This window comes from Seriola aureovittata, chromosome 2, assembly GCF_021018895.1.
Source record: "Seriola aureovittata isolate HTS-2021-v1 ecotype China chromosome 2, ASM2101889v1, whole genome shotgun sequence".
Lineage (NCBI taxonomy): Eukaryota > Metazoa > Chordata > Actinopteri > Carangiformes > Carangidae > Seriola > Seriola aureovittata.
The window spans coordinates 1,563,779-1,587,189 of record NC_079365.1 but is presented as its reverse complement, the minus strand read 5'-3'; the positions used below and the strand labels follow the sequence as shown (position 1 = coordinate 1,587,189).

General features: G+C 42.0%; 1 protein-coding gene across 4 annotated transcripts in view; it reads left to right on the top strand.

Annotated features, from left to right (window-relative positions):
- The window catches only part of LOC130181342 (receptor-type tyrosine-protein phosphatase gamma-like), a 446,467-nt gene that overhangs the window by 371,925 nt on the left and 51,131 nt on the right, over positions 1-23,411 (top strand). For all 4 annotated transcript variants that reach the window (XM_056395482.1, XM_056395472.1, XM_056395500.1 and 1 more), the window contains 2 exons: positions 6,264-6,456; positions 17,465-17,649. In XM_056395482.1, the coding sequence (XP_056251457.1) occupies positions 6,264-6,456; positions 17,465-17,649 (378 nt within the window). The remainder of the gene's footprint in view (positions 1-6,263; positions 6,457-17,464; positions 17,650-23,411) is intronic.

Here is a 23,411-nt window from a genome sequence, read left to right as displayed (position 1 = left end):
TTGGTCAGCTGAGCTAACCTTACCCTCACCATAGTACCATGTTTTAGCTAGCACACATCAACTGTCTCATTGCCGAAGCTGTCATAGTGGAGGTCTTGCACACCTAATTAGAATGTATGAAGCTAATTCAACACAAATTATTTGGTTCATAAGGTGGACTGAACAGAAGCTGGTCAATTATACCGAACATCCCGTAGCAAATAGTTCTGGATCAACACACACTGTTTTATCAGTATAATTAGGCAAACTCCAAACCACAGCTACAATAATGATACTTTTAGGACTCATAGAATAAAATATAATAAAAGATAATACTACATTAATCAACTCCAGTTTCCCATTTTGTTACCGAGACGTCTTTTGACCTGCATATCAGTGCTTACTGTTCTACACACAGTTTTTCAGGCCCACCCCCCTCTCTGCAGGGTTTTATCATCCCATGATCCTGTGGCAATTGTGATCACTCCTGCACACACCACTGGTTTATAAATCCTTCTGTCCGTGTCCAAGCCACAGTGACAACAGCACATACAGGGAATGTAAACGATCACTCATTTCCTCATTTAGGAGCTATGCACTTAAAACAAGCCTTATTTACTGCACCCAAAAGTAAAAAACACTGCTGTAGCTTGAGGCGCTGGTAACTCAGCGTGGACAAAAACATTGTGAATTCGGTCCCTGTTTCTCTGATAGGGGATGTTGTTCCCCATAGCAACAGATACAAGCTGCCTATAATCTGCCTATACTGCCAGAGGAACGTTGCTCTGCTGCGCCCGAGGCTTTGTGCTCTGATGGTATAGTGATTTCAGCTCAGCTTTCCAGGATGTGGAGGCTGGACTTATAACACGGTCTTGTATGAGGCTGCATCTTCATGGTGTGTATGCCGGTACTGTTGGAAGGGCTGAAGGCTCTCAGCCTCATGCACTACTGCAGTTGACTGTGTGAGGAGAGAAACAGACTGGAGGCGTTGACGTTTGTCTTATCAGAACAAAGCAGCTTTAACGCTTGATCAAATTCTGTAGTATGTAATGACCTAATAACCCTCAATAATTCACAGGGTTGGTTACGTTATACTGTCCTTTCTTAAAGTTATTTTTTGGGGGATTTTGCCTTTATTCTGACAAGACACTTAGAGATAGACATGGATATTAGGGAGAGAGAGAGAGAGAGAGAGAGAAGGAATGACATGCAGCAAAGGGCCATGTGTGGGACTCCTATCCATGGCCGCTGCAGTTAGGACTAAACCCAGCAGGTGTGCGCTCTACCAGGTGTCCTGAGAAATTGTTTTCTATTAATGGATTAATGATTTGTAAGTATCTGTCAATACTGATTGAGAATTGATGGCCACCTTTATTTTTCAATGCTCAACCATGGCCCCTAGCATGCTTCCTTCAGTAGAAGAAAAGAGGTGACAGAGACAAGAGTTGACATTGGTGTTCTTTCCACCTCTGGAGACAGCTGTTGGTGAGTAAAAGAATGAAGTTTGATGCGACTGATTCCTTTCACATTGCCAGTAGATGAGAGCGCCTCTTCGTCTGAATGGTGAGTAAGCTGCTAGCCGTCATGCAGACTGGTAACAACGGATCCATTGTGTCTCATCCGCAGGTTGGAGCTCCTGTCAGTAGCGGAGCTTCAGTCGGTACATGTGTTGTTAAAACTTATTCCGTGGGCCTGCATAGCCGCTAGCAGCTAGTTAGCATGGCTAGCATTGTTAGTATAGCTGTGCCGTGCTTTCACACTTGACAGGGAGGCGCAGCGGCATGACGTAAACGAAGTGTGCGTAACTTGTATTGGATGTATCTACGTATTACAGGCTGCAGACAGAAACTTGAATATGCTTTTTCCATATACGAATATGTTTTTCTGAGCATCACAGACACTGACATTACTACTAAGTCCATGCTTTAGCTGCATAAGAATTTAGGCCCAGGAACCAGAACTGGACTGGACAGATTCCAGCTTCAGTCAAAGGAAAAAAAACAACAAACTCCCCTACCCGTTTCTTGAGTTTTTCAAAGACATGATGAGAAATGTAACCTGGGATCTGAAGGGAAATGTGCTAAACTAAAAAGATAAATCAGCAGTTCACAACAAAGCACAGAGAAACCAACACAAAGGGAGTAAGTCAAAGAGCTGAGCCCAGATCTATGTTTATTCTCTCATCACGCAGCATTACCTCCATTCTCAGTTTTGTCCAGCCTAAACCCTGAGGGTTTACTACGGCTTGGTAAACAGTGGAATCAGACTGTTTTTTTGTTTGTTTGTTTTTTTTTTCTTTTTTTTTATTAATCCTTTGCTTTGACGCTCACATTTGACTTTCATCATCTGAGAAAGTCACCTCTAAAGCTGGTCACCAAAGCTGGCAGGCTGATGTTTTATGGGCGTTTTACATTTGTTTTGCAGCAGCTCAGGGGGGCTTGGGATTTTTGTTTGCAGCAATCACATTCAGCTCAGGAAAAAAGCTGACTTCCTCATCAGTTGTTATTTTTCCCTTGTTCAAAGTGAGACCTAAAGATGGGGATTTTTTTAAGTTTTTAACACCTGTCCACGTTGTCTTAAGATTTGGCCTGAATATTCCCCGAACACTGACAAATCAGAATAAATATAAATGTATACACACTCTGTCTAGTGCGACCACAAGACAAAAATGACCAGTATACACAGGAAATATTGAAATGTGACAGACAGATTGCTGTGAAAGATTCACACTCAGTTTGGACACCCTGAGACTCTCAGGATGTGCAGTCTGTGTTTGTTCTCTACAAACACCCAATTCACCAACTGCTCAGATGTTACCTGTTGCCAGTTACCAATATGTGCACCAACCGTGGATATGGAGAAGATTTTTAGTTTCAAAAGTTGTCTCTAAATCCACTCATGTCTTTCTATTGATTTATGTAAACAGCCTCAGTCAGTCTGAACACACCTTTAAAGCATCAAATTCAATTTTTTTCCCCTTATTCCATCTATGGAAGCCCTGAGAGGCTGAAAGGCAAGTGAATTTATTCTTGTTCTTGTGAAAACACGTGACACCCCCCCATTTTTTAAAATCTGCAAAAGCAAGTTATTTTTTTTTCACCTGCCACTCAGGGCCTGAGTGTGCAGCTCAGAGCGTGCAGCTCCTGAACACGGCTTTGTGGACGAGCGGTTTGAAATGAAAATAAAGAAAAATCTGAAAAGTATAAGATCAAGTCAATAAATGTAACAGGAGTCATACCCCAGTCCTTATGTGTGATCCCTTCATCCATCACAGCTTGTTCTCTGTGTCGCTCTTTACACTATCTCACCTGCATTCCTAAAGCAGCGGTCGGCAGCTTGCGGCCCATGGGCCATTACTGGCCCGCCAGCAACAATATCTGGCCCACCAGATTATTTTGATAATCGGGTGAACTGACAGTCCAACATTAGGTCCCACATTGGGTCCTATCTTATCCATGTTGAGAATGAATGAAAGACACAAATAGTCGCGCATCAGTCAATGCACAGTGCCTGGAACTTCTATCACAGTTACCAACAGAATCACTCAAGCGTCAGAAAGTGTTTTGTTTGCTTTGTTTCGTATTTTTTTGTAGCAAATCTTTATTTCAAGCTATTATGAGCTTTTATTCTGAAAGGTTATGATAGGAAGTTCCAATGGTTCTGTTGCTTGCTTGGCAAACCTCTGAATAGCAGAAATAAGATGTGTGATGTGAAAAACATAACACCAGACTGTGGATCAGAGCGCCACATGTGAACAGTAACAAAGTAAATTCCTACTGAATTTTTATTAGTCAATTTCTTTAATTAGCCTTTGATTGTGTTCTGGCCGCCATCTAATGGATCGGAATAATAGGGGCTTCCATACTTTGCTGAACTTGCACAGGAATGGTTTCAGTAGGTTGGACACAAAGTCACTTCTTATAAAATGGGGACTCACTAATAAAAAAAAAAAAAAAAAACTACTCCATAGCACAACTAGAGGTCAGAAACTCTGCAGGAAACCTCTAAGCCCTACTCACAATAATAAATCAAGGTCAGTCACTTCATAATTCATGGTCAGGCTCCTGATTTTTGAGCATGTGATAGTCATACAGCACAAAGAGAGTCACAGGAAGAATTTGCTTCCTTACTGAGACATTTACCTTTATAAATGGAAATGTGCCTCTCAGCAGCCCCTCTCCCTCGCAGCACTCCCTTGCTCACAAGCTGTTTGTCTGAGTGCATTGCTTCCAAACACATTGTGCGGAGTATCCATCTGCCAGCACAAGCAGAAAGATGACACTTCATTCACACAGTGCAAATCCATGTCTGGTCGCCCGTCTTGCCACACAGCACGCGTTTGACAAATGGCAACATGCAGGAAGAGGCCAACTTCAACATCAAACTAAAGCAGTACAAAATGTTCACAGCTTGATAGCGTAGCGGCTAAATTCAGATTAAAACCACTTTGGGGACAGTTTCACTGCATCAGATACTAATGTACTACCAATAACATGAACTACAGCATATGAATGTCTTGGAGCCACGTCCTTCCAGGAGTACTTCCTGGTTTCCCCAAACCCAATGTAAGTATTCACCCCAGTCCAATCAGGCTCTGACTGAGAGCCGTGAGTGTCTGGGTTAGAGAACCAGATGTGAGCTGGATTTGGCCACATGCACGGCTGCTACATCCACGGCCTGGTTTTGGGGGGGGAGTTGCAGACTTGGGCCAACTGCATCTGGGAACCGGCCCGTTTTAGCAGAGGTAGGTAGGTTTGGGCCACAGTTGGCCCTCAGACTCATACTTTCAATAATTCATCATGTGTCTGGCATGAGTTTGACTGGATTCACCAGCTCGAGACTGCTGATGGGACAGGTCTTTTTTGGCTACAGTGGCAAGAGCTGGTTCGGATACAGTTTATGCAAATAAAGTGACAACAGTACTCTATTTCAATGTGTTCATCAAAGCACTGCTTATTTCAAGGACTTGGCCAAATCCAGCTCTACATTTGTAGTGCTGTTTGGAGAGTGTCTGTGGCTGCTTTACACTGGCCACACAAAACACAGGCTGAGAGACCGACTGGAGGAGCATGAATATGCAATCACAACTCCAAAAACTACAAGTATCCCCTGGTACAGCACTTCAGAGATGCAGGCCACAAGGACGCTCACTTGCTGAAAGTTCATGTTTTTGAAGTAATCCCCCCCGACACGTCCGGGGATGAGAGCTGGGTTGTGGGTTGATGGATCGAAACCGGCAGGCCCACCCTTCCCTCACGTCTGATTCAGGGAGTTGACTTTTCGTCTTTCCACTGATTCATTAGTCTGGCTGAAAGCCTGGATATGTGGCTTGCTGAAGCTGCTTATTAGAATTTTCTGAATTATTTCAACATGCAAAACTCACGCAATCACATATTTAGACTTTTATGTCCACGGATTCTGGCTGTGGTAGAGGTACGAGCGTTGGCACCGTGATGAACCTGCTTTTTAACTTTAGTTTGCCTATTTCCTCTTTAAGCTTCTTTGTTTTTGTTCTGCCTTTACGATCTCATTTACTTTATGTCACATGTTGCTTAAGTCGACGTGATAGATTGTAGAGTTTATATTTAGTAATTATGTGCAAGACATAATTACACTTCCTAACTCCCTCTAAAAGCACACATGTAAATCATTTTTACATGTATTTGCAGATAAGTTTGGAGAGAGCAGCCCAGCTCTTTCTCCTCTTTCTCCATGCTAAGCTAAACTAAGCTAATCATGTCTTGGCTACATATTCAACCTATAGACATAAGATCGGTATCAATCCTTTCATTCAAGCATATATCTATTGGTGTCAAATTATTCCCTCAAAAAACAAACTACTGAACCACATGAGGATTTGAAATGATCTCTGCTGCTGGAGAAGTTGGATCAGTTTTAATGTCTTTATGATTGAAAATGTGATATTTCAGTAATTGTTCATATATGTCACTGATGCACGGATACACTGTTGACTCAATGTGTTCCTCATATTTTGAAATTATTAGTCATGTATTACCAGTGTTCCCCGTCCCCTCCATGATTTCATGTGAAGCCTTTGTTGTGCTGCAGCAGTGACCCAGTTTCCTCATGGGGATCATTAAAATTTCATCTTTTCTCAACTTGTATTTCAGTTAGATTTCTGCGGTGCGTTCTGATACTGTGTGTTTTGAGGACTCAACTCTCCAACTCAAAAGTTACCACAGGACGTGAGCTCTGCCTGCCACTTACTCTTTCTGTCTTTCCTCTCTCGGTCTCCGTGTCTCTGCTCTCCCCGCTGCCACCAGTTGGAGGCTTTCTACTCCATCTTCACCACGGAGCAGCAGGACCATGTTAAGTCAGTGGAGTATCTGCGCAGCAACTTCAGGCCCATTCAGAGCTTGGATAATCGCCACGTCTTCAAGTCAGCGGTCAAGGACGCCTGGCTGCCGGACCTGACCGACAGCGCCAGCGGGCCGTACGGCACAGAGGCTTCCAAAGGTACGGCTGACTCTGACATTACGCTTGGGTCTAAATGGGGCAAAACTGCAAACGAAACACACCTCATTCATTCACAGTTGTACTTGTCAAACTATTTTAGATCATATTTTTTAAAGCTGCAACTCTTCAAACCATACACCGATACCACAAGCCACCACACAATGAGCAACTCTCAAGTCAGCCTCCAGCCTCTTCAAAGCGCTTATTTAATTACATGATCATGGAGATAATATCTAAACGCTGAATTAAAGGAACTCAAAGCTGAAGCATATGAAATGTTGAGTTCTAGAGGAAGGAACATGTATGTCAGGGTTAATTTTTTATTTTTACAAAATTATTGCTAGTGGCGCAGTGTTGTACTACATTACTGTGGCTCTCTGCATCCAGTGGTATCTCTGTTTCTACCCACTGATTTATATGGCATCATTAAAGTTTCTTCTCCCACTAAACTGGTCCAATATTCTCACATTACTCCTGAATGGTGACATTTTCTTAATGTTAATAAATGAGGGATATTCAGTGTTGCTCATACGCCCAGAGGAAACTGATTGTCTTCTCTTTGTGTGAGTGTGTGTGTGTGTGTGTGTGTGTGTGTGTGTGTGTGTGTGGTCTGGGCTAACTCTCTGTCATTTCACTGGCGAGCTTGGTAACTCCCCTAGCATAAGGCAGTGGGAGGAACACAAGCCGTCCTCCCACTCCTGCCTCATTACCACTCCAACAACACCACACATTGTGGTCGTTTGTGTGTGTACGTGTGCGAGCGCACGTGTTTTCTCTGTGTACTTCCAAGTGTGGGTGTGTGGCCTAGCATCTGTGCTGTGTCAACTGTCCTAGCAGGGTTTGTCCCCTCCCTTCCTTCAGGCACACCTCCATATGGTCGACTACGAGAGAGGTGCATCACCTAGATGTACGCGCGCGCACACACACACACACAACTGCACTCACATACATGTACCGCACATGTGTGTGTGTGTGTGTGCGTGGGTTGTCCTGGCACAGCGTGCTGTGTGCTCCTGCAGTACGTCCTTGAGCGCAGCAGTGGGACAGGTTTGCTGTGAGTAGATCTATAGGGCTGGCAGCGGAAATGCAGAAGAGGAGGAGGAGGAGGAAGGACGGCATGGGAAAAAAGGAGAGGAGAGGAGAAAACACAACAGACAGACACACAGACCACATGCCTCCTACACACCCTCTTCAACATGCTGCCATAGCTACAGTTGAGTGGTAAATTAGTGCGTGTGTGCGATTGTTAAACTGGCCTGTAACCCCTCTCCAGTCCGACACCTAACAACATCCAGACACACAGCTCACAGGTGAGGCTGTGGGCTGAAACGCTGAACAGAGCCTACACAGCAGCCGCTGAGTTGAACGAGTCATTTTCCCTCCAGTCCCCTCTCACTGTGTTAATTTATTCCATTTAACTGTGGCTCAGCCTGAACACCTTCCTCTGGCTGCTCATTGTTTCAGCCATGATAGTTCATTTACTTTTGGGTCACTGAGTGACTGGCAGCCTTACATCTGCTGAGCCACAACGACAGATAGCTAACCCTAACCTTCACATTTTAGGAAATATATTCATCTAGTACAAAACAAATGAGAGTACCAATATCAGTGTGGACTTATATTAACCCATCAAGTCCTGTGACCTGACACAAACCCAGTACATTAATTAAACACAGGTCACTTTAAAGCTCATCCAGTTTGTATTCAAGCAGGGTTTGCATTATGCTTTGCATAAAGTACTGTCCCATTCAGTTTTACAAAGCACTCGCTCAGTCAGATCCACTTTGTTGCTGATGTGACACAAAGATAACTGATCATCTGTCTGCACATCTGAAGTGACTCCCTGTTGTTATCAGTCAGCTGCATTCTCAGTTCTGGTATGATGAAGAATTGAGGGTAAAAACACCATTATGGTGCCTAATTAGTCTTAATGAAATGATGCTGGTTCAGATGTTTTAAAGTAACTGTGCCTTTATTTTCTTTACTTTCTGTTGTACCCTTCACAGTTTAAAGCTCCATCCAGTCTGAAGGTCTCTGTCCATGTGTTGTTTGATTTTAGATCAGGTCTAGCTTCTATATTAATACTGTGAAAGTATCAAAGCCTCAGTCCACAGAGAAATGCACACAGCAAGTATTCAGAAACTGAGCCTTAAAGCCAGCCTCAGGACTTCTAGTGATGTCGCAACAAAGTAGTCACCACAGTACCCCAAGCCCCGCCCACCTGGACCCACCATCCAACCTTGCAGGATTTGGTTTCTATGAGTGCTTTACCTGAAATCTGTTATTTTTTTATTGAATCGCTCAGAAAACAGTCAGCCGATCAGAGGAGAGGCTCAGAGCCTCCTCTCTTCTGATTGGCTGACCAACCTGTTGTTACTAGCGCTCCAGAGAGAAGCCTGAGAGATTCTGAGAGGTTCTTAAAACCACAAATATATCTTCTTATGGATCAACAATTTAAATAAAACAACTGAAATGTGTAACATATAGATCTTTAAAAAATAATTTAAAAATTCCCAGTTACCAGCTTGGCAGTGTGCAAAGTACACCAACACTTCAATCTAATGACATTTTCCCAACTTCTTAGCTGTAATCTCGACTGTCTCAAAAACATCAAAAAATCTCTGCCCTGCTGTGATCACAGCCACATCTGCCACAGTCAGACTGAACACATCCAGGCCCAGTCTCTGAACCAGGCTGAGATGAATCTGATTTTGATCTTTCACACAGCAAACAAACATGTTTCCAGATTGTTAGCTCATTCCTTTTAAAATAGATTTTAGTAATTCAGTCAAAGTCAAGGTGAAAAGGGTGAAAAATGCAACAATCTATTTCAGATGTGATTTAAAACAAGAAAAACAAACAGACAAGAAGAAGCAAAGGCCTTTCATCCAGGGTGACAGCCTGTTTGACTTCTGCTCACAGAGAGTCTCAGAGTGAGTCTCAGAGTAGCATTCACTCTAAAAAGAAAGACCCTGAATTACTGACTGTTTGCAGGAAGAAACCAAAACATGAAAAGACATTACGTTTTTACATAATCAGTTGTCACCACAAATGTAATGCTGTATAAGGAACATGGAAAATGTACGCAATGACTCGTCACAGAAAGCTGAGTGAAATAAATAAATGACACAGCATCATAAATTACATAATTCATGTTGCATAACTTATAATAAGGAATAAGAAGAGAGGCAGCACAAGTTATGTTGACTGATCTTACACAACACATCAAGTCACATTGTTAATAATGAATATTTAACTTCAGGATACACTTGCACTTGCTTTGAATGTACACAGTTTTCACTGTTAAGTGATCAGTGAATGTTACATGTTCTCAGCATGAGCACAAAGCTGCATGATGCTTTCTAAAGCCTGTGGTCTTATACAGTAACTGACTGTGACTGTGGTTTCCTGTCATGTTCTGCTTACTGGGTGGATTTAAATTCCAAGCACATATATGGACATATAGTGTAGCTGATTGGCATACACACACTGTATGTCAGAGAATCTTATCCTCTTTACTGTGATTACAAGAACGCAGTCCTTTTATCTCCTCCCTCTCCTTTCATTTCATTCAAAACATGGCACATGGTTTCATCTTAAGTTGTATATGAATGCATTAATACGTTACCAACTTTATCAAAGGAGTATTTCATCACTTTCTTACCAATACCAGATGAAGCTGGAGCCTGCGACCAGTTAGCTGAGGTTAGCAATGCATAATCATGTTAATTAACATGTTAATTAGTGAGCATGATGGAGAGTGCATGTTAAATTTGCTTCATGCCTTGAAACATAAATATATACTCAACCCACTGATGCAACCCATAAGAGTCTCTCCTGAAATGCTACCGCTACTGTGGCAGGCTCACAGGTTCTTTGTCACCATGGTTACCATAATAATGGTCATGACTTTGTTAGGTTAAGGATAAGATCGTGGTTTGGGTTAAAATATTAGATTAGATTAAATTAGACAATTTTAGTTGTCATGGTTACAATGATAACAGCGTGGACTTTGTCGATTGGTTGGGGGATAATGTGTTTTGTTCATCCATTGTGGACTTTGTCTCTCTTTATGACATGAGCAAAGGAGGAAGTCTGGTGAAACAGTAAAATTAATCCAACCAATAGATGTCACCTTGAGTGCCAAGAAAGGCGCCTTTAAATAAAATGTATTATTACTATTATTATTATTATAATCAAGTGGCAAACTCCGAGGCTGAAAAATGAAGCCAACACTGAAGAACCAAAACCTGCAGTTCCTCTAACGACCACTAGAGTCTGGCTCCACCAGTGAGTCAGTCCCCATAGACTCCCATGTTAAAATGTCCAACTTTACAGCAGAAATAAACATGTTTACAGCCTGGTACAAAAACAGTTTTGGTCTCTAGAGCTAATTTCCTCCTTCATCCACACACGCTCCACTTCTTTGACCATTTTTGGATTAGGTGGAAGTTAGGGGCGGAGTCACACACTGCCAAGATCGCAACAGTGGAGCAGCTCACTCTGAGCTTTAAAACTTCTCTTCAGAAACCTGTGGGTAGTGTGACGGAGGCCCTGTCCATCTTTATTTACAGTCCATGATCAAAATCAACTGCTGCACAGATGACCTGTGGGCTTGTTTTTTACAGAAGGACAGACTCGTTATAAAGTTTAGTGCGGGACATGAGTAGAAGCAGTACTCTGCCATCTCTACCTAAATGTGGCATTGGTGATCACACAGGCACACTCTGAAACTTTTGCTGCTTTCAGTTCAGCTCAGGTCTAATGTAACTACCCATAATTCCAGCACTGATCCGTGGGTACAACCAAAGACTTATTCCATTTCAACCTTTCTATATTCCCAGTATGTTTTCACTGCACATTAATGTCACAAATAGATTCTTTTTCAGTGACTTTCAGTGACTTTCCATCACAATATCTTGCTTACAGATGAGTGAAATATTCATATGTAGTTTTGGTGTCAAGTATTTGAACTGAGCTCATTTGCATAAGTAAAAATTGCCCAAGAAGTGACACTAGCTTGCAATCTGAATGTACTTGTTCTCCACCTCTCTGCGCACTTCTTTGTGTCTATTTTGTTCTGGTTCAAGGTCAAGATGTCCAAGAGCTGAATGAGGTGCCTGCATAACATCTAGAGGTGCACTAATATCGGTTTTACAAAAAGATACAAGTACTGCATGAAGTAGTTTGAGCAAAGCAAGTGCCAGTCTGAGTGCTACTCAATTTACGGTCCTTTATGACATGGAGTGGTTGCCTGTTATAAAACAGTGACACTGAGAGGAGATGTGCTGCAGAGAGCTGCACGGTGAATAAAAATAGCAGCATTTAAATGTTTCACATCAAAGGACATTTTCCTGACACATAAAAGTGGCAGTTAGTGCATGAAAACTGAATAATGGTCATGTCATCAGTATCAGTTTGAAGCACTTCTTGCCCATCTTCTTCACTGGATGATTCTTCTGCTTTATGTTAGCAAAGTTTGAGTTTTTGGGACCTAATCTCACACCCGGCTCAAAGCAAATTGTCTTCGCTAGTTTCAGACCGATGCAGTTGTCATTTTCCCGTCCAACGCCCACATGGTTTGAATGACAAATACACTTGTGCCCATCTGAGCACCCATGGGTGTGTTGGTCTTGAAATGAGGTGTGGTAGGAAGTATTGTTAGTGCAATGCTATTTTGAAGCAGCAGAAAGTGACTGACAAAAAAACGATAATAATTTTAAGGAGCATTGTCAAGAAAGTAAGGCCTGTAACACACTGAATGTGTTGCATGTGGGCGGCGGCTGCAGAACATGAATGTTAACGGGTTAGAGTGGATAGACTGACTGCCTCACAACTGATTTGCATGTAACACAGCATAAATAAACATAAAAAAGACTTGTTGTACTGTAATAGTGACATCATACCAGCAACATCACATAAAACTAACACCTTCCACTATAGTTTTTATGTCTAGGCTGAATCTGAATATGACATTTTCTAACCATTGTTAGTTATTTGGAGAGAGACATTTTAGTGATGATTCCTGTCAAAAATAAATTAGAAATTAATTAATAATGAAAAGAAAACCAACATTCCGACATGTAAACTCTACGTAGAGAGACAGAGCTGCAGCAGCAGAGACATAGCTGGTGTGAACACACACGTATGCTCTTCCCCAGCCTTTCAGCAACGTCAGTTACCACGATCACGCAACGCAGGCAGTGCGTTCCCGGTGTAATAGGCACCTACATAGTGCCTATTACACACTGAAGATGTGTCTCGAGATGTTTGGTTCAGTCAGCTGGATCGACAGAATACAAGCCTCTAAAGGTCGGAGTGCTCTCTGTGGCATATTGTGTGTTGCATATTTCCACACTGAGCCATTATAAAAGCATTCTGCCACAGTGCAAGTGAATATTTTTTTAATGGAATGGGAGATGGACACTCAAATTGGTTTATTGGTTTATTGCATGTTACGCCCAAAACTTAGACCGAGACCAACCCTTCTGAGCCATGCACCTGGCACAGCGACTGTTTTTCCACCTTTAAACTACCAAAAGTGATTTGGATACACCCTATATGCACTTGTACCGTGCACTTTCGAGTGTTAAAATACAGCTCCTTATGTCTTGTTAATGGCTACTTCATTGACAAAAACATGGGAAGTGGCAAATAAGTCCTTCCCAACTGTGCTCTAATAGCAGGAAGAATATGAACACCAGCACCAATAGTATTGGCTCTTAAACTGTAGACAACTAAAGCAGGATTTGGCACCAACCATGTCAGCAAAGCCTGACATCCTGACTGAGTTCCCACCCAACTCCTCACACACTGACCCACAATCAAGACCCATTCATCGATCAACTGTGATCATCATGCTGCGTGGCTGAAGGCATCCTTAACTCCTTCACTTCTCTTTTACTCCTCTGTTTGGCTTTTTAGACAGTTAGAGAGGGAAAGAGAGAGAGATGTTCTCTGTGGGTTTCATGTGTGTCACAAACCTCCTCCACCCATGTTCCGTTCTGTGTGACTGGGCTCTAGACTTCATCACCCACTGACATCCAGACCTCTCTCCTGCATGTGTGTGTGTGTGTGTGTGTGTGTGTGTGTGTGTGTGTGTGCTTACGTGTATGTATGATGGCCCGCTTATCTTTGATGAAAGCCCTAAGAAGATCTCACCCAGCCAGACACACAGGGCTACAGAACCCTTTCAGCTGTGTCTCACACACACACACACACACACACATACACACACACACACACACACAGACGTTATAGCCACCATATAGAACCATGTGAACAACAATAGCTTTGTCCAAGGATTTGTCCAGAATAAAGAAAATATCCCAGTGAATGTCACAATGTCACCGTGATGAAAACATAAGCATCTGATCTGAGATTAGCACAGTAATGATCTCTGGTAGATCACTGATCTATAATCTGACAGGAACCCTCAGACAGTTTGGAGAATACCCTTCTTTAATGTGTTGACTCGACCATCAGTTTCACCTCTGTGCATCCTTTTATATTTTTAGGATGACTGTAACACACCTGTCCAGGGACTGGATGAATAATAGCCTTGTGGCTAACTCTGGTACATTTACACCAGTGTTTATTATGTGTACTAATGTTCACAGCAGCAGGGCTTAAGGTACTGGTCAGGTGTGCTCCACAGGGGAAAAGTTATGAAATGTGCCATGAGCACTGTCCCTGTTAAATAAAACCATTAAAGGGAGGTCAAGGATGTTTAGCCTAGCTTAGCGCAAACAGCAGAGGGTAACTGCTAGCCTGTAGTGAAATAGTGAGAAGAGAGCAAGGCTGTTACATACACACTTGTCAAACTTGTCACTCAAAGAGCAAAAACCACACACCAAATCTGCAAAACCATGAGCTGATTCTTTTCACTGTCGATCTCCTTCCTCTGACCGCAGAGTTTCTTTTTTATCTGGACCATCACAAACTTTTCTTGGACACTTCTTAGGTTTTTCCACCGCAACCTTCCCCACACTCCTGCATCTTCTTTTTCATGGTTACTCCTTCTGGCTCCATGTTCTTTTGTCTATATGTAACATTAGCTGTGTCCCAATTCGGGGGCTGCATCCTTTCGGGGGACGCCGTCTACGCGCCTTCATAGCTAACGTAGATCGCAAAGGCCGAACCGAAATGAGATGGTCCGGTCTACGGAGGATTTTTGCTGTGTATCGCCAGCTGTGCCCGCCTTTACTATTGCGTCGCGTTGCCTAGTAACCTTGACATAACTTATTTTTACAAAAACTTGAGGTTTTAAGGCGCTTGGTTTAAACAGATGTACTGTTAGCTGTTGAAGTGAGCCTTCAAACTGGGACAGCCTAGTCACTCCACTGTGACGTAATGAGTCTTAAAATGCAGTCTCTGAAGGATGACACTCTGAATTGGGACACAGCTATTGTAAACATACGTATGTGGAAACTCAATTAAGCACCCTACATATAGCTGCATGTTGTTTCCCAGGCTTTTAATGTGTCCCCCGAGCAACACAGTACAACCCACTGAAGGTTCCTGTCCACATATTTCAACGAGGAACCTTCAGCATGTTCTAATAGTTGCATAGTAAGAGTCTGAGAAATAATACAGCTGTCAGTGTGGTGCTTAATTGAACCTCCGGATGTTTACACTGTACATATAGACAACAGAACACGCTCTTCAGCTCTGACAAACTTGCAAGTTGATGTAAAATGCTCAGAGTGGGAAAGTCGCCACAGACAGGAAATTAGGTGTACTGAGAAATACAGAGAGATTTACCTGAGGGGCTTAATCAGCACTGTGTGAACTGGTCTGATGTTCATTTATATGTAAAAGTCCTGGACTCCAACTTATGATACACACACACACACACACACACACACACATAAGGCACGGCTGACTGGGCCCAGGTTGATATAATCTGTTAAATACACTTTCTCTGCATTGAGGTCATTCACTGTTTGACTTCCAAAATGTCTCTGTGCACATATGTGTGGTGCAGTCTGTGAACGTGTGTGCTTCAGAGTGTGTGTGTGTGTGTGTGTGTGTGTGTGTGTGTGTGTGTGTGACTAATGGCTTTAGTAATGCTAAGCCACATGGGGCTCGACTGCAGGTTATGAATAGAAAAACTCCACTGCAGCTCTTTATGAGCAAGCTAATCAATTTGGTTCCACAAGGCACGTGAGCTCTTTTCTCAATCAACCCATGTTCATCATCGAATTACCTGACACATTTGCATAATATTATACAGTGTGGAATAATCGTTATAGGCATGGTTGGATGGTAATACACCGCTCTCTCTTTCTCAACAATAAATAGTGTAACAAATTGCTGCTTAACACACAGTTTCACAACAAATACACTGACCAAAGTGAAATACGTGGGCACACAAGACTCCATATTATGTGATTTTTGAATGTCATTAATCTGCTGCTGTAATGGCCTTCTGCCAGTCAAACAGGGAGGACCACTGCTTCATAGAGCTGGCTTTCAACATGATGAAACAGGAAATACTACTGTTTAATTCATCATTGTAGACTCCAGCTTCAGATTTACCTTTAGTGGAATTTTGCCCAAACCATAAAATACATGAAAAAGTACACATAAAAGACATGTCCACATATTTATGTCCATGTTATTTTAAAAATAGAGCTTTTTTTTGTCTTTCTGCATTTCTTCTCATATTTTAATGGGAAATCAAAGAAAGCTGTGCAGAAACTACCATTACAGCTACTATGGGATAAGAATAATTCAGTCATTTCTTCTGTAAATTCTCATAGAAAAGTTGGCATTCATTACCTGTACGCTAAGAGGTTACATGCAAATGTTTCACATTAAAAAGCTGATTAGCAGTAATGCTCTTTGAGCTGCTGAAAGAGCTTTTGATGTGAAAAGTCTGCCAGGAAGTGATGGTAGCCAGCAGCAACTGCACAATAGCTAAATGGAAGCAAAGCTGGGAATAATACAGCGAATGAAAGATAAACTCAGAGTGACTATTCGGAAATGTACATTACACTGAGTGGATCAACCCTTCAGGTGAACACAGAGGACATTTCCATTGAGTTTGCATGAGCAGCATCAACATTGGTTACTAAAATGGAAGCAGTATCTCACTGAATATGATGAAACGCACACAGGGTAAATGAGCCTGTGTCTTATATAAACCTGTTTAAAATAAAGGCCTCAGTCATTGTTTGAGAATTCATGGTGATCATTATGAAACATTTAGGTGTCCCTCAGCTGAACAACCTCACTGGTCAAACAGAGACACCCAGTGGTCATAAGCAGCCAGTGCAGGGCTGGTGTATCAGAATGAATGGGGACTTGCATGTGTGTATGTGTGTATTGTTAAACTCATAACAAAACATACAAAGTGTATGTTTGCCTTCATATCTCTCACAGCCAGATATTAGAAGGCAGAGCAGGTTGTCGTCATTTGCCTAAAGGCGACTATATATGAACTCGTTTCATTGGAGCCTGGAGACAAAATCTGTGTGTGTGTGTGTGAGAGAGAGAGAGAGAGAGAGAGCGAGAGAAAGACAGAGAGAGAGATGCCTGTGCATATGTGTAGAGCAGTTGTGTGTTTGTGTGTCTGTGTTTAAGACACTGTATGTATGGAGAGTCCAGCCATTCATACGTAGATGTGTACACACTGGATTGTATGTGTGTGTGTGTGTGTGTGTGTGTGTGTCTGGATGACTCAGAGTGTCTCACAGTAATATTAATAACACATCATGAATACAACTCACGATCACATAACACCTACTTCTCTCTCTCTCTCTCTCTCTCTCTCTGTGTTGAGATGAGATGAGTCGATGTATTTAGCTGTTAAATTATCTCTTTGTTTCTCCCTTTTATTTTCATCATTCCACTCTTCCTCCACATCCATCCTTTCTTCCTTACCCTCCCTTCCTTCCCTTTCTTTTCCCCTGCCCATCCTTCCGTTCTTGCTTTCCTCCCTTTCTCATCCTTCATTTCCCTCCTCCTTCATCTCTCTGGTTTCCTGGCTCCACCCTCCTCCCAGTGTGCAGCAGCGCTCCCATCAACATGAAGGTGCAGCATGTGAACGGCAGCGCTCTGGTGGTCCGCTGGGCTCGTCCAGAGGTGACGTACCACCCGCCCATCCTCCACTTCCTGGTGTCCTACAGCTGGACGGCCCATGACGACAGCTACGAGGAGACGCACCTGACAGACGCCAAGCACAAACTGGTGAGGCTACTACGGACGGGTTAGACTAACACACGTGGGATTTTAGGGATTATAATTTAACAGGTGATGATATGATAACATAGGTTCCAATAGAGGAACCCAGCACATTGGACGCAGCTGTGAGGAGAGAACTGCAGCAAGCGTCGTTGGTAAATCAGCTGATTCCTTTGAAAAGGCCGATGTTGACTTATGTTGAGTTCAGGTGCTGGTTCTGAAATGTTGGATATAAATGAGAGATTACGTCTGAACAATGTTGTGTTCGTGACAACCAACAAACATGGACTCTGTGTGAATGAAATTGAATGGGCCAGCTCCATGTTATATTGTGCTATGACTGGAGAATAATTACTTTTCTACATCAGTATCTGACCCAGTCTCCAGTAAAACGTGACAACATATTCTATTTCATTTTTTTTAATTCTATTAATTTTTTGATTTAACAACTAAAGCTTAATAATTTTTTATGTTTATGTAATGCTACAGAAAGATGGCGGTCTTTACTATAAATATTCAGAAGCACTTTGAGAGTCCATCAAAATAAAAGCACATTGCACAGCTGGTGATGTGCTCAGGTCAACTGTAGACTGCCTTACAAATTAGATACAGATTCGTTTTCAGTGATTAAAGAGATTTAAAAAAAAAGGTTGAAAAATTAGTTTAAAAACTATTTTGAAAGAATAGAAGGAATTTGCTGCTTTGTGTTAAAACATTGAGATTCAGACGCCATGTGTAGTTTTTATGAGTTAAGTTGAAATCATAAAAAAAAAACAAAATCAGATTGGTGATAATGTGATCATTTTGTATTTATTTTGTAATACTAAGTGTTTTAAGAATATAGTGATAATGTTGTTAGCATCTATCATGATCTACAAATCACATGATTGACAGATGGATTTAATAAAACAACCTGAGATGTGTAGGCTAGTGTACTGGAGAGGAATTGGGCAAAGTTTAAACCGGTGGGTCCTAAACGTTTCCAACTTTTCCATGACCCACTTGCAAATCTCAAATATGGTGGTGGCCCACATCCGATCCTGTAACAATACAGAGGCCAAATAAAACTTTCTTAGAGCACTTTTTGTTTTATGATGACGATGGAACATTCAGGACTGAACTGAAGCAGACGGGAGAGAGGTCACTTGTCGTTTCACCATCTGTCTCTGACTCTCTTTCCTGTTTACTCTTCCTGTTGCTAACCAGCTATCCATCTGAAAACTCCATTTGCCATGGATGTGATCTTTTAGTGAACAATCAGACTTTCACCAAATGATTACCCACAGGTTGGTAACCACTGTTCTCAACCTAAACCCAACACGTGGGACTAAGCTTTGTCCATCCAACCAACCTGACATTCTGTCAATTTAAAGTCAAATTATTATTATTTTTTTTAATCAGAATAGAATCTGTGAATAACAGATTGAATCCTCTTCAGCCAGTAATGCATACAGTGTCCCAACAGTGTCTGGTATAAAACAGTGTTCATTAATGAGTGTGCATGCATAACAGAGTCTAACTCTAAGAGTTTAACTATGTCAAATATAAAAAAAAAAAAAACTGTGCAGTCTAAGACACACATATCACGACATTCCGTTTTACACCTAGCAGCATTCAATAGTCTCATATATTAGGAAATCACATTAAATATGTGTGCATATATAATGAGCTGAGTGCTTTAAATCCTTCTTTGAATGAGCTCTTCTCATTACACACACACACACACACACACACACACACAGTCTTTCTCTGATGTGCTTCCTTGGCCTGGTTTGTGTGAAAAGAAAAGAAGAAAATCTTTTCTGACTCATAACTGTTGATAGCCATGTGTTTGTACTGTCATTTATTCCACAGAGATGCAGAGAACAATGGAGGCTTTCAACTCTTCCTCACACACACACACACACACACACACTGCTCAGACTCCATGTCCACAGTTCTTTGTCTCATCAGACCAACGTGTTTTAGGCTGTGTGAGGAATTCCACGTGTGAAGTTAGTTTCAGTGGAGTTTGTTTCAGCTTGTCGCTGCGTCTGTGCTCAGCCTCTCCAGCAGTGACACAGAGCAGCAGCCGCCACGGCTCAGTAATGAATGAATTGTGAGTAATGACTGTCGAAGCTGGTGTGTTTCATGCTGCAGTCCCTGTCAAAGCCACTGGGTGTCGGCTTGAAGACACCCACATGGACTGGAAAGTCTGTCATAATAAGACATGCACATGCCATATATACACTGTCAGTTATTTGTTGTTCTCAGTAGAGGTGTATTATATGGATAAAATCCTGTCATGCTATATGTAACTATATTGCAATATTCATATATATCATAATATAATTTAGATTTACATGTATTGTGAAGCTATGTCAGGATTAGCTGATGTCAGCACAAGCAGGGTGGAGCCACAGGAAGAGTCAGTGAAGACAGTAACAGTGAAAAAGAGGATGGGGGGGGTATCCAGGGACATCTGGTGGGCAGAAGGAGAATAGCAGGAACATAAAGATGAAGGGGAGGGGCATGGAGGTGAAGAGGAGGCATGGAGATAAGGGGGCAGGCGTGGAGATGAGGTGGAGCATTGAGATGGGGGGGGGGTTTGTGAGATGTCAGGAAACAGAGGAGCACATCATGAGAAATGACCTGAGATACCATCATTTGATCAAATACAAATGTCTGTTTTGTCTTATTTACCTGAAACACAGCCCACAGTGGCCTCACAGTGGCATCATATTGAGAAACCCTGGCTGTAATCATCCCTCCACATAGGGACACATATTTGTGGAGCTGCTGCTGCACCAAATCCACGGTCTCAGTCTGCAGAGCTAATGTCAGGCTTCAGCACACATCAAGTCAGGATCCCTGTACGAAGTAATTGCTCGATGACCAGTGTGGGCAGGAGGAATGGGAGGAACGCTCGCAGCAACCAACACGTCTCTCACACACATATGGCAAAAAAATCTGACATCCTTGAAAATCAACCTTTACTGCAGGTAGATGTATTACAGAACAACAGGATTAGATTTTCTGAAACAAACAGGAAGTGCAGAGTTAGCAGCAACAGCTGCAACAACAAATCAAACATGGTAAATGTAAGATGAAAAAATTCCAACAGAAATATAATACAACACGCTCATAAAACGGGGAATTAGAAAAAAAGCTAAATGCATATGATTTTCTGTTAGTGCTGATTTTTTTTGTTTTGTTTTATTCATGTCAGTATTTGGAATCTGTACAGGCCTTAAAAGACCCAAATGGGTCACATCAAAGTCCAGATTCCAGATCAGCCACTGCCAGCACCAACAAGTGATCATCAGCCAATAATCACATAATTTCCCTGCAGAGCCAAACACACACACACACACACACACACTCCCATCACAAAGCACTCCATATATTTCATTTGTAGTTACTATTCACACCTCTTTGGCTCCTTTCCTCTTTCCTTTATTCAACCCTTAACTCCTTTCCTTCTTTCCTTCTTTCATTTCCTCACTCTTCATCTCTTCAACCTAGAAACACACCACACACTTAACTTATTGATTAATAAACCATGATTTAACCTCTTCACTATGATCCAATGTACATCTGAACATATTTGAATCCTGTAGCATATTTCCCATCTGTGCTCACACTGTATCACTGTCTGGATGAATGTTTGATCAGCCTGATGAGCTACAGTCACCTTTATTTTCTGTAAATGTAAATGATGTTATGACTAACAGACAGTCAGATGCAGCTGCACTGGGGGAAAGCATGTGTAGTGTGTGTGTGTGTGTGTGTGTGTGTGTGTCTGTTTGTTTGTGTGTGTGAGTTATTTCAGAAATAAAGAGGATTTTACATCATCAAAAATTTGACTGCGAGGGCCTTGAAAAATCTAATAAGTTGTTTTGGAACAAAACTGTTTTGATACATAAAAAAAATGAGCTCTGATTGCATCATTTAAAATATTTTTTATTTAACACGTTGTCACACGTGGCTTTGACAACTTCTCGTGAGAAAATGGGTCAGCTAAGGTTTTAATAAAGTAATTATTCTAATTATTAATTTGTGTGTGTGTGGGTGGGTGGGTGGGTGGGTGGGGGGGGGGGTTGTGACGCAAACACACATACCACCCTCCAACACGCATGCACAGGCCACAGGCACACGCCCAACATCCTCCATCAGTTCCATTACAAATGGTCTCATCAGGAGCCAGAATGAGCTGTGAGAGCAGCGGCGAGCAGACAGGAGGTTTCATTCCCTTACATTGTGGTGTGCCGGTCAGCTCACAGAATACTAATGCTAAGCTGGAGAGGATACAGGGCTGCCAGCCTGTGCAAAAAGCATGACCTTGGGCCAGTGGCTGTGTGAGAAAACAAGATTTGCTGAAAAAATAAATAAATAAATAAATAAATAAAAGGGATCAGAGTGCCCCCTGGCTGTGGAAAGCAGGATCCGCTTTCAGAGCTGGGAATCTGCCATGATGAGAGATGGAGAGAGAGAGAGAGGTGGGAAGTGTTTTATCCTCCCGTCATTAACTCAAGAGACCCCCTCCCCGGTAATCCCCACTTCGCTCTCCCTCACCCCACTTCCTTTTCTTCCTCATGTTTTCTCCCCCTGGTTCCTCTTTCCACTTTGATTCTGTTCTTATTCCCTGTATCCTCCCCTGACATCTCTAACTAGGTCACAACAGGGACCTTTTGGACCCCCAGATTGCAGACTCCTGTTGTCACAATCAGTGGAGAATCCCTTTATAATAAATGACTGTGGACTGGACTGTTTTATGGGCCGCACCACTTCTGAAGAAGGGGCAGGGGGGCGTGTGATTAAAGGAAACAGGTATGAGTCTGGTATGAATCAGGGAGTGTGTGTGTGTGTGTGTGTGTGTGTGTGTGTGTGTGTGTGTTGCATCACTAATAAAGATATTAGTGAGTATAAATCCCCATCATAGAAATGTGAACCATGATTCCAGAGGTTCCCTGGGATGTTTTGGACGTCACTGAACTCCCATAAATCCATGTGGAGCCAAAGAGGCTGAAGAAAAGGGACAAGGCTACTCTCTGACACATCCAATAAAAAGCAAGCGGGTCTAATGTGTGTTAGCACGTGTAGAAATAGATAATAAACTGGGTCCTGTCCTGATGGTTGGGTTAATGGGTTCATAGTTTTGAACTTCATTCTTATATCAAACCCCTCTTTTGTCTCTGAGCGATACAAAACATAAAACGTTTATGTTTCTTCAGAAGCTGAGCATCTTTAAGACTGTAACTAAAGACTGTATCATGTTATACTGTTTCTAATATTTAGTCTACCCTCATTGATATAAACATATGGTGGACTACTGTTTTAAATTGTGTTACTTTTAGCTAGGTGCACCTAATAAATTGGCAACAGAGTGCATATTTCAATTTCTATTTTATATTCAACAACAAATGCTCACAACTAGTGATGGTGAAACGAGGCTTTGCAGCCAATTATCTCACCAAAAGATGAATTATTGGTAAATAAATAATTCAATGTCTCATGGGGACAGTGGAGTGATGAGGGTAAACATGTTTTTTTTATTCAGTAGCCTATTCAACTTCAAATAAAGAAATACAAAATTTGACTGACAGTGATTCACTTCACTTTGTCAGAAAAATAAAAAAATATTATATGTGAGCAACAAATCACAAAGTCAGTAAACAGGAGAAAAGGAAATGGAGCAGCAGAACCAAAGATATTTGAACCTTGTCCGTCATCAATCATGTGATTCTGTGAAAAATGATCCAAGCCTTCACACTCGCTTCAAAGCCTTG